The sequence below is a fragment of the Ornithorhynchus anatinus genome, chromosome 4 (assembly GCF_004115215.2).
Source record: "Ornithorhynchus anatinus isolate Pmale09 chromosome 4, mOrnAna1.pri.v4, whole genome shotgun sequence".
NCBI classification, from domain to species: Eukaryota; Metazoa; Chordata; class Mammalia; order Monotremata; family Ornithorhynchidae; genus Ornithorhynchus; species Ornithorhynchus anatinus.
The window spans coordinates 77,934,882-77,947,406 of NC_041731.1; the positions used below are offsets into that span (position 1 = coordinate 77,934,882).

At 50.0% G+C, this 12,525-nt stretch overlaps 1 protein-coding gene across 3 annotated transcripts in view; it reads right to left on the reverse strand.

The window, feature by feature from the left end:
- ENPP2 (ectonucleotide pyrophosphatase/phosphodiesterase 2) overlaps positions 1-12,525 on the reverse strand; it is a 170,638-nt gene that overhangs the window by 92,959 nt on the left and 65,154 nt on the right. For all 3 annotated transcript variants that reach the window (XM_029063036.2, XM_029063037.2, XM_029063035.2), the window contains exons 4-6: positions 11,154-11,279; positions 4,413-4,473; positions 1,131-1,228 (exon numbers count right to left, since the gene is read on the reverse strand). In XM_029063036.2, the coding sequence (XP_028918869.1) occupies positions 1,131-1,228; positions 4,413-4,473; positions 11,154-11,279 (285 nt within the window). The remainder of the gene's footprint in view (positions 1-1,130; positions 1,229-4,412; positions 4,474-11,153; positions 11,280-12,525) is intronic.

A 12,525-nucleotide genomic window follows, 5' to 3' on the forward strand; every position in this document is an offset into this window, starting at 1 on the left:
TCTCCCAAGCTCTTATTTCAGTGCTCTGCACAGAGTAAGTGCTCAGTAAATATGATTGGATGAACGCATATGGGCAGACTGACTGAACGAGGCCACTGATGGACCTCCCAAACTCTGGACGAGGGGACCCGCGAGATGTCACATATGCTCCATCAGGAACACAGAGTCACTGAAGGACGTTCCGGCCGTCACTTTGTGGCAGAGAACTTGGTGGTGGCCGACTGTAGACCATGTTTCTGAGGGTTCCCTACCCCTGCTCTTTCCAAAGCCTCCAGCTCTCGCCCCCCTCCAGGCCCGTACAGACGTCTGCTAACACTGCAGAACCGTACTCTTCCACCCACTTAGCACAGTGCTCTGCGAATAGTAAGTGCTCAATAAATACCATTGGTCGACTGATTCTCTGTGTCACATCAGAGCCGAAGTGCCCGGCAGGGAGCCCATGACGGAGTAGAGCCTGGCGCCTGGAGCTTAAAAACGGTTATAGAAGCCTCCGGTTGTCTCTGTATCGGACGGGGGACAGATCTTCTGGAAATCAGGACGCCCTCTAAAAAAATTAACTCAGTGGCCACCCTAGGTACGACAGATTTTACTCTAGAAGTGTCGCAACGCAGTGACCGCCTCTGGCCGGCCTGAAGTTGTCGTGATAGTAATGGGATTTGCTGAGCACTCACCGGGCACAATGAGTCACACATTAAGCACTTGGGAAAGTACAATAGAGAAAAATGACATGCCCTCTGCCCCCACGAGCTTAGATGCTAACAGATAAAAGAATATTGGCAAAACAAAGAATTGAATGTACCACTGAATAAACAAGGGCTGAGGATGAGAACTAGAAGAACTCGAGTCAGCTGGTGGGTTGGAAAGGACTCAGGGAAGGCCGGCTAAAAAAGGCAGGGTTTTAAGCGGGCCGTAGATGCGGAGAAGAGCTGTGGTCTGTCAGATTTAAGAGGGAGGAGCTTCAGTCCAGGGGGCAACCATGTGTTTGGCCCCCAATTCCAAGGTACCATGGTCCTTCCCATCTTAAAATCAGAGGTATCAGGGTTTAGCCGCCCCGATGGTCACGTGTGCTGGGCACAGGAGGGTGGGTGACTTCCAGGGATGACATAGGATGAAATATCCACGTCACTTACTTAGCTTTTCAATGTTGGGCATCACCTTGCTCCCTTTCTTCATGTAAGACGCCCGGAAGCCGTCCACAGAGAAGATGATCAGAGGCGGACGGACGAAACTGAAACAATCACATCGACGTGCTCCATTTTAGAGAAAGCATTTCAGTAAATCGACATGGCGCTGGGCCCCAGAGAGATCCCAGAACTGTGATCTTTTAATGATGGTGGTCTATGTTAAGCGCTTACTAGGTGTTGAGCGCTGTACTAAGCACTGGGGTAGATACAAGATAATTAAGTCAGACACAGTCCCTGCCTGCCCCCTGTAGAGTTCGTGGTCTGAAGGGGAGGGAGCAAAGGTACTGAATCCCAACGTTACACACAAGGAATCTTAGGCACAGAGAAGTTAAATGACTAGTCCAAGGTCACACAGCAGGCAAATAGCAAAACGAGGATTGAAGTCTAGGTCCTTTGACTCCAAGGCCTGGGCTCCTTCTACTAGACCACGCTCCTTCCTCTTAAGAAAGAGGAATGAACCGTTCTAGGGAACACTGACCATGGTGCAAGCCACTCTCTCTCACACAGTTGGCTTCCAGGCACAGAAAACAAGGTTTTGGAAGCATTTAGGAGCTTTTGCAAGGTGTAAAGTGATTTAAGAATGTCTAAAACTTATTGTGGGCAGGGAATGAGTCTACCAAATCTGTTATATTGCACTCTCCCAACCCCTCAGTACAGTGCTCAGCACACAGTACTCAATGAACACGATTGATTAGTTGATTAAAGCAGGACAAAGAGGAAAAGTCTATCTGTGGGCTAAAATGGCTGCTTTCCGGATCCTAAAAACTTCCACATTCGAACTCCGGCAAGTCGAAGGGGAAGGATTTTACAGTATGCCGTGGTTTCTATTGGTACAGTTTTTTTTTTTCTTTAAATTTAAAGAGCTTAAAGCGATTTTCAAACCTTCAAATGACGGCCATTCAATTTCACAGATGCGGGGGAGGGCACAGTTTTCCCATTAGCCACGTTGACCATTTATACGTGAATCCGTATATTCCATTTCTTCATTCGTTTTTGCTATTTTTTTTAAACCAGTCGTACCTTCGTTCTTTCTCCCGTTTCCATTATACGCGTATGACCTGTGTCTGTGTATCTTCCGCATCGGATGTGCTCAATAAATACGATTGGATGAGTGAATTGGATGGGAAGCTCCCTCGGGGCAGACGGGGGGACCTGTGTTCTACGCTCACAAACACGGAGTACCTCACTCCGTACAGCCAGTGCTCAACACAATTCTCTGTATTTAGTGCTTCAACAACTGAAAGGCTCTGCCCATTGTAAGCACCCAGTTCAAGACTCTGCCGCGTGGCTCAGTGGCACGAGCCCGGGCTTGGGGGTCAGAGGTCATGGGTTCGAATCCCGCCTCTGCCACTTAATAATAATAATTATAATAATGATGTTGGTATTTGTTAAGCACTTACTAGTTACAGAGCACTGTTCTAAGCGCCGGGGTAGATACAGGGTCATCAGGGGGTCCCACGGGAGGCTCACAGTCTTAATCCCCATTTTACAGATGAGGGAACTGAGGCACCGAGAAGTGAAGTGACCTGCCCAAAGTCACACAGCTGACAAGTGGCCGAGCTGGGATTCGAACCCATGACCTCTGACTGCCAAGCCCAGGCTCTTTCCACTGAGCCACGCTGCACTTGTCAGCTGTGTGACTGTGGGCAAGTCACTTGGCTTCTCTGTGCCGGTTACCTCATCTGTAAAATGGGGATTAACTGTGAGCCTCACGTGGGACAACCTGATCACCCTCTGTCTTCCCCAGCGCTTAGAACAGTGCTCTGCACCTAATAAGGGCTTAACAAATACCAACGTTATTAGCATTATTATTATTATAGTTGCCCAGTAAGTACCCTGCCCACTGTCAACTAGGAAACTGCAGCGTAGCGGATAGAGCACCGACCCGGGAGTTAGAAGGTCATGGTTTCTAAACCCAGATCCCATACTTGTCTGCTGGGTGACTTTGGGCAAGTCATTTCACTTCTCTATACCTCAATTACCTCCTCTATAAAATGGGATTGAGACTGTGAGCCCCCCATGGAACAGGGACTGTCATCAACCCAATTTGTTTACATCCATCCCAGGGCTTAGTAGGTGCCTGGCACAAAGTAAGCACTTAACAAATACCATTATTATTATTATAAACAAGCAGGATTTCTTTGAGATAATATAAAATACTGATTTTTTTTTTAGAAATTCAGGGTGTGATCTTCCTGTGGGAGGACAATTTGGCCACGTCCCAACGCATGCTCTGCACACAGTGAGCACTTAATAAACAGAGAAGCGCCGTGGGCTATTGGACATAGCCCAGGCCTGGGAGTCAGAAGGACCTGGGTCCTAATCCCGGCTCTGCTACTTGTCCGCTGTGTGATCTTGGGAAAGTCACTTCACTTCTCTCTGCCTCGGTCACCTCATCTGTAAAATGGGGATGAATTGTGTGAGCCTGATGTGGGACAGAGACTGTGTCCAACCTGATCACTTTGTATCTACCCCAGCGCTTGGAACGATGCTTAACACACAGTAAATGCTTAACAACTAGCGTCATCCTCACCTCCACAGCAGATGGGGGAAAACAGCCACTCTGAATAATAATAATACTAATAATGGTATTTGTTAAGCACTTACTTTAATAATAATGTTGGTATTTGTTAAGCGCTTACTATGTGCCGAGCGCTGTTCTACTAAGCGCTGGGGGGGGGATACAGGGTCATCAGGTCGTCCCACGTGAGGCTCACAGTTCATCCCCATTTTACAGATGAGGTCACTGAGGCACAGAGAAGTGAAGTGACACGCCCACAGTCACACAGCTGACAAGCGGCAGAGTCAGGACTAGAACTCTGATTCCCAAGCCCCGGCTCTTTCCACCGAGCCACGCTGCTTCTCGCCACAGGTTCCACTCTCCCCCTCAGCCCAGGACGGCCAGAGATAAGGAGGGGAGGCCCTGCATTCATTCAATCATATTTATTGAGCGCTTACTGCGTGCAGAGCACTGTACTAAGCGCTCGTACGCCATCTTCGTCAGGAACTGACATCCCGGTCTCCATCCTGACCAGAGGGCTGTGCGTGTTGCGGACATCAGATCTTTATCTCGTATCTCCCCCGGTGCTCATTACAGTGGTTGACACATAGTAGGCGCTTGATAAGTATCCCAGTTGGTCCGGTCTGGGTTATCTAGAAGGTTCTGCCGGTCCCACATGGCCAAACGTCCTATCGGATGGTTTCAAACTGCCCGGAACGTGCACTTACCCTGCAGGGCACTCCGGAGTCTTGATTTCCTCACAGTCATCATCCACCCAGTGAGATTCTCCTACAGAGGGAAATGCGTAATGCCGGAGTGAGTGATCATCAACACTACCTCTGGTATCATTGTTCCATGCGAGCAGCGTAGCCTAGTGAGCAGCAGCATGTCCTGGGGGAAAGAGCTCCGGCCTGGGAGTCAGGAGACCTGGATCCTAATCCCAGCTCCACCGCTTCCCTGCTGGGTGAATATTAATGATGTTGGTATTTGTTAAGCGCTCACTATGTGCAGAGCACTGTTCTGAGCGCTGGGGTAGATACGGGGCCATCAGGTTGTCCCGCGTGAGGCTCGCAGTCTTCGTCCCCATTTTACAGATGAGGTAACCGAGGCCCAGAGGAGTGAAGTGACTTGCCCGCAGTCACACGGCTGACGAGCGACAGAGCCGGGATTGGAACCCATGACCTCTGACTCCCGAGCCCGGGCTCTTTCCGCTGAGCCACGCTGCTTCTCTGAGCCAAGCTGCAAGTCACTTCACGTTTATGGGCCTCGGTTTCTGAATCTGTGAAGTGGGAATTCAGTACCGGTTCACCCTCCCGGTTAGACTGTGATCCCCATGTGGGATAGGACCGAATATGATTTGCTTACCTCATTCATCCGGAAAATGACTGTGAACGCCACTTTGGACAACCTGATTACGTTGTATCTATCCCAGCACTTAGAACAGGGCTTGGCCCATAGAAAGCACTTAGCAAATACCATAATTATTATTATATCATTATTACCCCAGCGTATAACAACACATAAGTGGGAGAAGCAGAGTGGCCGAGCAGATAGAGCACGGGCCTGGGAGTCAGCGGGACCTGGGTTCTAATCCCAGCCCTGCCACTTGTCAGTTCTATGAACCTGGGCGAGTCAATTATCTTCTCTGTTGCCTCAGTTCCCTCATCTGTAAAATGGGGATCGAGACTGTGAGCTCTATGTAGGACAGGGACTTTGTCCAACCTGATTATCTCGTACCCACCCCAGAGCTTAGAACAGTGCCTTGCACAAAGTGAGCACTTAACAAATATCATAATACTAATAATAACTATTATTATTATCTCCTCCATTTGCCTGTTATGTGACCTTGGGCAAGTCACCTAAAATGAGGATAAGATACCGGCTCTCCCTCCCTCTTAGATCGTGAGCCCCTTGTTCATTCATTCATTCATTCATTCAATAGTATTTATTGAGTGCTTACTATGTGCAGAGCACTGGACTAAGCGTTTGGAACGTACAAATTGGTAACAGATAAAGTCCCCGCCCTTGGACAGGCTTACGGTCTAATCGGGGGAGACGAGGACTGTGTCCAACCTGATTGTCTGGTGCCTGAGCGCTGTTTATCACAACTGTTTGGCGTAATCGGTCCAGTACTTATTATGCGATTTACTGCATTTGCTGTGGGCTGACTGGGTGCAGGGCCCTGTTCTAAGCGCTGGGAAAAGTTAGATGGACATTGAATAATAATAATTGTAGTATTTGTTAAGCAATTACTCTACGTCAGGCAAGGTACTAAATTCTAGGGTAGATGGAAGCACATTGAGTTGGACATAATGCCCGTCCCATGTCATAATGGGTAAAGCATGGGCCGGGGAGTCAGAAGGTCATGGGTTCTAATTCCAGCTCCGCCACTTGCCTGCTCTGTGACTTTGAGCAAGTCGCTTCACTTCTCTGTGCCTCAGTTACCTCATCTGTAAAATGGGGATTAAGACTGTGAGCCCCATATGGGGCAGGGACTGTGTCCAACCCGATCTGCTTGTAACCAACCCAGCGCTTAGTACATTGCCCGACACATAATACCACGATTATTATCTTAGACCCCATTTTACAAAGGAAGTAACTGGGGCCTGGAGAAGTGAAGTGACTTGCCCAAGGTCACAAAGCAGACAAATGGCACATTAGATTCGAACCCAGACCCTTGCTAGACCCCATCATCGTCCACAGGGACCTCGCCATCCGAAAGGAAAAGTCGGGGAGGTGGGGAGAGCTGAAGACGGACAAGTGAGGAGAATTAACATGATAAATTCTGCTAAATTGAGGTCCGAAAAGCCACAGTTCCAGTATCTGGCTCCCATTGGGCAATCCACGGGTTCTAAATGTTCATTTAAAAAGCAATTTTGAAGTATAACTTATGGTCAAGGTGGAATTGCCCATAGATAGAGAAGTCCTAGAAATCAAGAGCCCTGCCACGGTCAGTCCCCTCCTGTCCCATGGTGGTTTCCATGGTTTTATCGCATGGTTGGTTTTATTGCCACTGTTCTCGTCCGCCCGTCTCCCCCGATTAGACCTTAAGCCCGTCAAACGGCAGGGACCGTCTCTATCGGTTGCCGACTTGTTCATTCTAGTGCTCTTCACATAGTAAGCGCTCAGTAAATACTAATGAATTGAATTTCCAGACTAGATAGCGGAGTCTGGACGCTCGAGGGTTGTGAGAAGAAGCAGCCGGGGCGGAGGATTTTCCCGGCCCCCTCAGCCGACTCCATCGGGCCGCGACCCCTGCCAGCCACTGCTGGAGATGCCCCCCCGGGCACCAAACCCGGGACCCGGCTCCGCCTGGGCACAGCTCAAATAACCCGAGCTCTCTCGCTGTGGGAGAACAGACCGATCCTAGGAATTGGGGACAGTGGTGGGGGGTTCTAATCAGAAGAAATCGCATTTCTGACTAACTCCCCGATCCTCCCTGCAGAGAAGAGAGCCGACCAGAGGGGTGAAGGGTCTCCTCCCGGGCAACCCCCAGTCCGGGGGGCAAAGGAGGCACTCGAGGAGCAGAATCCTGTGTATAGGCAGAAAATAAAAATGTATCCAAAGCCGCACTGGTCCCGTCCCAATTTTCTGAGGCCAACGAAAGGATCCCGTGTCTTAAACTGAAAGAAACTGTATGTGACCAGTGGGTGCCTAGAAGCAGTTGCTCCGATGAAACCAAACAGAGCCAGAAAAAGCTGGCCTTGTCTCTGGGTAAGGAGAATTATGTACCCCGAAAAATGATTTAAAAAACCCAGAAACATTTGAAGGGGCACAGTTTCAACGTGTAACCCATTGTCTCTAGAGCAGAAAGGAGACTGTGAGCCTCATGGGGGGCAGGGACCGTGTCTGACCTGATTATCTTATACCTAGTACAATGTGTAACAAATAGCAAGCGATTAAATATCACCCTGCATTTCAAAAAAAAAAAAAAAAGAAAAATAGAATTGGAATGGAGTCCAAATCGAGAACAACAGTTCAGGGCCTTTCATTCATTCAAGTGTATTTATTGAGCTCTAACTGTTTGCAAACCACCGCACTAAGGGGATGGGAGAGTACAATACAACAACAAACAGACGCATTCCCCGCCCAAACGAGCTCACAGTCTAGAGGGGGAGAATGGGACCCCCTGCCATCCTCCTATTCTAATTTCTGAGAGACTGTAATCATTTCCAGGAGACCGGGGTCTGCTCGGCAGCCTCTATAAAACAGCCACGGTTATGTTGTTTCAAAGACTGTGCCGGCTTGTCTCTCCCGTTATATTGGGAGCTCACGGAGGGAGCTTTCATTGTTCTTGCTGAAGTACCCGCCACAGCGTTCTACGCTCAGTAGGTATCCGGGATAATAATAACAGTAATAACGATGATGGTATTTGTTAAGCGCTTACTATGTGCCAGGCACTGTACTAAGTTCTGGGTCGGTCTCCCATACAGTGCCCCGCAAAAAAGGAGCTTCCCACCGCAGTATTTTGGTTTCAGTAGGGGCCCAGTATTCATTCATTCATTCATTCATTCATTCAAAAGTATTTATCGAGCGCTTACGACGTGCAGAGCACTGTACTAAGCGCTTGGAATGAACAAGTCGGCAACAGATAGAGACGGTCCCTGCCGTTTGACGGGCTTACGGTCTGATCGGGGGAGACGGACGGACGAGAACGATGGCGATAAATAGAGTCAAGGGAGTTCTGCACCCAGAAGGTGCCCCATGGACTGTATTTTTTAAAATATTTGTTAAGCGCTTACTTAACTGTGCCAGACACTGTACTAATTACTGAGATAGATACGATGCTAAGATAGGTACATCATGATCTGTTTGGACACGGCCCACTTCCCGCAGGTCCTAATCCCCATTTTACAGATGAGGTAACTGAGGCACAGAGAAATGAAGTGCCAGTGCTTTGCACCCAGTAAGTGCTCAGTAAATACGATTGAATGAAAGAGCTCGCTGTGGGGAGGAATGCATCCGTTGTCATATTGTACTCTCCCAAGCGCTAGTACAGTGCTTTTAAGTGCTCAATAAATGCGACTGAAGTGGCCCAAGGTCACAAAGCAGACAAGAGGCATAGCCAGGATTAGAATCCCAGGGCTTTGCTTTATCCACTAGTTGGTTAAAACAGGGCTCTGCGCCCAGTAAATGTCCAATTCAGTGTTCTGCACACAGTAGCTGCCCAATATCGTGCTTCGCTCGGGTTAGAAAGCTGACCTGAACAGCAGAGAGAAATAGAGCCCGGAGACGGGAGAACCTGGAGGTAAGATGAATAGGAAGAGGCTAAATTCTTAAGGGCAGGGATTGTGCCTCTTCCTTTTATTATATGTTCTCAAACAGCACCCAACACACACAATAGGTGGCCAGAACAGCGCTCCACACGTAGAAGGTATCCGGTATAGCATTCCACCCAAATTGCCACTGAATACTGATAACGATGAGGACGGTGATGATGGAGAACTCCGTTTCCCTTTACGCGGGGCCACCGATACCTCATGTCTCCTGCCGGGAAGCATCTTTTCTCTTCGATTCCTCAATGGACATTAACAATAATAATAGTAATAATAATGTTGGTATCTGTTAAGCGCTTACTATGCGCCGAGCACCGTTCTAAGCGCCGGGGTAGACACAGGAGAATCAGGTTGTCCCACGTGGGGCTCACAGTCTTAATGCTCATTTTACAGATGAGGTGAGGCACAGAGAAGTGAAGTGACTTGCCCACAGTCAGCTGACAAGTGGCGGAGCCGGGTTCGAACTCATGACCTCTGACTCCCAAGCCCGGGCTCTTTCCACTGAGCCGCGCTGCTTCTCTAAAACAAATGCAAGAAGGTGGGCGGGATAGGCCAACACACTGCTCACACTTCAATAAAGCACCCAGGCGTTTTTCAGGCTCCCGCGGTTCCCGTATTCTATTTCATCGATCCAACGCTGGCAGGCCACCCAGAAAGGGGCAGAACCAAGAGGATTTGGTTCGGCGAACAGATACCCAAGCCCTTGGAAGCACAGCTTTCCCAGCCTTGAAAATTCCAACTCTCTCCCACACGAGAGCCCCAGAAATCTGGATTCCTCAGCAGGCCAGGCAGAGGGCCAAAAGATGAAATGGGTCCAGAGTGGCAGGGGGAGGGAGGGAGATAGAGAGAGACAGAGACAGAGAGAGACTGATCAGTAGAGACAATATGTGAGTCGGGGAAGGAAATCAATCATTTATTGAGCACTTACTGTGTGCAGTACACTGTACTAAGCATTTGATACAGTACAATAAGCCACGCTGCTTAGACTATGAGCCCGTGACTGGACAGGGATTGTCTCTATCCGTTGCCGAACTGTACCTTCCAAGGGCTTAGTACAGTGCTCCGCACATAGTAAGCGCTCAGTAAATACGATCGAATGAACGAAAGGTGACCACAGCAGCTCCAAACCTACCATTCTTCTGGCTTCGCCGGGAGTGGCCATTCATGCAAGGTCCCGCGATCAGCCATCTCAGCTAGGACAGCCGCTCGAGTCATCGTTGAATCCACCCCGACGGTGGGGATGGCGGAGAGGAGTGGAAGGTATGTGGGGAAGTGGTGGTGGAGAAGGGAGGGGCAGAGATGGAGGAAGAGGAGGAGGGGGAAGAGAAGGAGAATAGGTGAGGAAGAGGTGGAGGAGGAGAAGACAGAGAAGGAGGAGGGGAAGGAGGAGGAGAGAAGAGATGGAGGGGCGGGGGAGGAAGAGGATGGAGCAAGAGAATGAGAAGGGGAAAGAGGAGGAAGAGAGAAGAGATGGAAGAGAAGAGGAGGGGAGGAAGAGCATGGGAGCAAGAGGAGGAGGGAGAGGAGGAGATAAAGATTGGAGCGTCTCTTCATCCTCCCCGCTGTCACCATCACCAGCATCACTCGGGGGAGACTTTCCCACCAAGGCTGAGTGCAGGGCCGTGAATCCCAACCTGGACCGTTCAGTTGACTGTCCTCTTTATTATGGGATGCCCAGTCACTCCGCTTCCACAGAAACACCCGCATCACGAAGCCCAGAGCCAGGGCTCTCTACCAGCTCAGAACCTGCTCTGCCATTCGGGGCGCGGGGAGGAGACAGTGGGAGAACAGCGTGGGAGCAACAATAATATTTATAATAATAGTGAGAGGGATGGTATTTCTAGCGCGCTTACTAAGGTCAAGCACTGAGGAAGATACAAGGTAAGCAAGTTGGACAAAGTCCTTGCCCCGCACGGTGCTCACGGTCTTAATCCCCACTTTACAGATGAGGTCACTGAGTCACAGAGAAGTGAAGTGGCTTGTCCAAGACAAGTCAAGGTCACACAGCAGACGCGTGGCAGAGCCAGGAGTCGAATTCAGGTCCTTGTAACTCCCAGGACTTTGCTCTAACCTCTAGGCCAGGCCGCTTCAGGAGGGGAAAAGTCAGGGAGCAGGGTGGGAATCGTGGAGAGACGGGGCGGGCAGTGAGGATGCATTAGGAGGGCAGTGGGGAAGGCTTGAGGGAGCACTCACCTTTACAGACCACTTGGTAGTTGGTGCAGCAGTCTCCCCTGGCCAGGCAGTCCTCAGAGCAGTGGCACGCGTTCTCTTCGTTTCTTGCTTCGCCGCATCTGTCTTTAGTGCACTCCCAGCCCCGAGCTGAAATAAGCCACAATAAAGCAATGAACGGCAGCGGACAGATGAGGGACAGAGGCTCCACGGGCCTCCAAGGACACGCCACTCCTTTGGAGGAGGAACCAAGATCTCCCATCGTTTCCCTCGGTTGCTGCAGCTTGGGTTGGCCTTGAGCGGCAGCGCGATTACCTGAGGGATTTAAGGCCTAAGGAATTCTTTCTAATTAGATCAGAGTGAGGGAAGCTGGAGAGAGGAACTGACAGGAAGGACAGGGTTGAGGGGAGAAGTAGGACGGGGGTGAGGGGAGAAGCCCCTCGTCATCAGGGGTAGATGACAGACCGAGTGGGTGTTGAGAAGCGGCATGACCCTAGTGGGTAGAGCACAGGCCTGGGAGTCGGAAGGGCATGGGTTCTAATCCCGGCTCCGCCGTGGGACCTTGGACAAGTCACTTCACTTTTCTGTGCCTCAGTTACCTCATCTGTAAAATGGGGACCGACACTGTGAGCCCCATGTGGAATAAGGACTGTGTCCAAACCGATTTGCTTGTATTCACCCCAGCACTCAGTACAGTGTCTGGCAGATAGTAAACACTTAATAAATAATATAATCGTTATTATTAATTATTACTATTAACAGGTCCGTGGATCTGGGGGCTGGACTGGGGATAGGACATTCCCGGGGAAGACATGTATGGGACTTGGTTGGCTTGGGGTGTTGTGTCCCAGCTGAGTTTAACCTGCTCCATTCCACTACGACCAGAGTGGGGATCAAATCTTTATTGAAGACAAATCTCTTCCAAGAGGTCTTCCCTGACTAAGCCCTCCTTTCCTCTTCTCCTGCTTTCTCCTGCTTCTCCCTGTCTCGCTGCCTTTATAATCGCCCCCGCCCAGCTCCGCAGCCCTTTTGGACATATCTGCAATTTATTTATTTATATTAATGTCAGTCTCCCCCTCCAGACTGTAAACTCACTGTGGGCAGGGAATGTGTCCGTTGATTGTTATAGTGTACTCTTCCAAGCCCTTAGTACAACGCTTTGCACACGGTAAGTGCTCGCTAAATACGATCAAATGGAATTGAATTGAACTGATGGTGGAAGGGAGAAGGATGAAGCGTTGGGAACAGCAGGGAGCGGGGACGGGCCCCCATTCTGCTGTCCCAGACAGTTGGTAGGAGATTCCGTGTGCGCATCTGATCCTCCTTCTGAGGCATCCAGGTCTGCTGTTCTGCCTCAGCTCAGCCTCCCTGGAGCCTCAGCCTGCGGGCCCGAGAT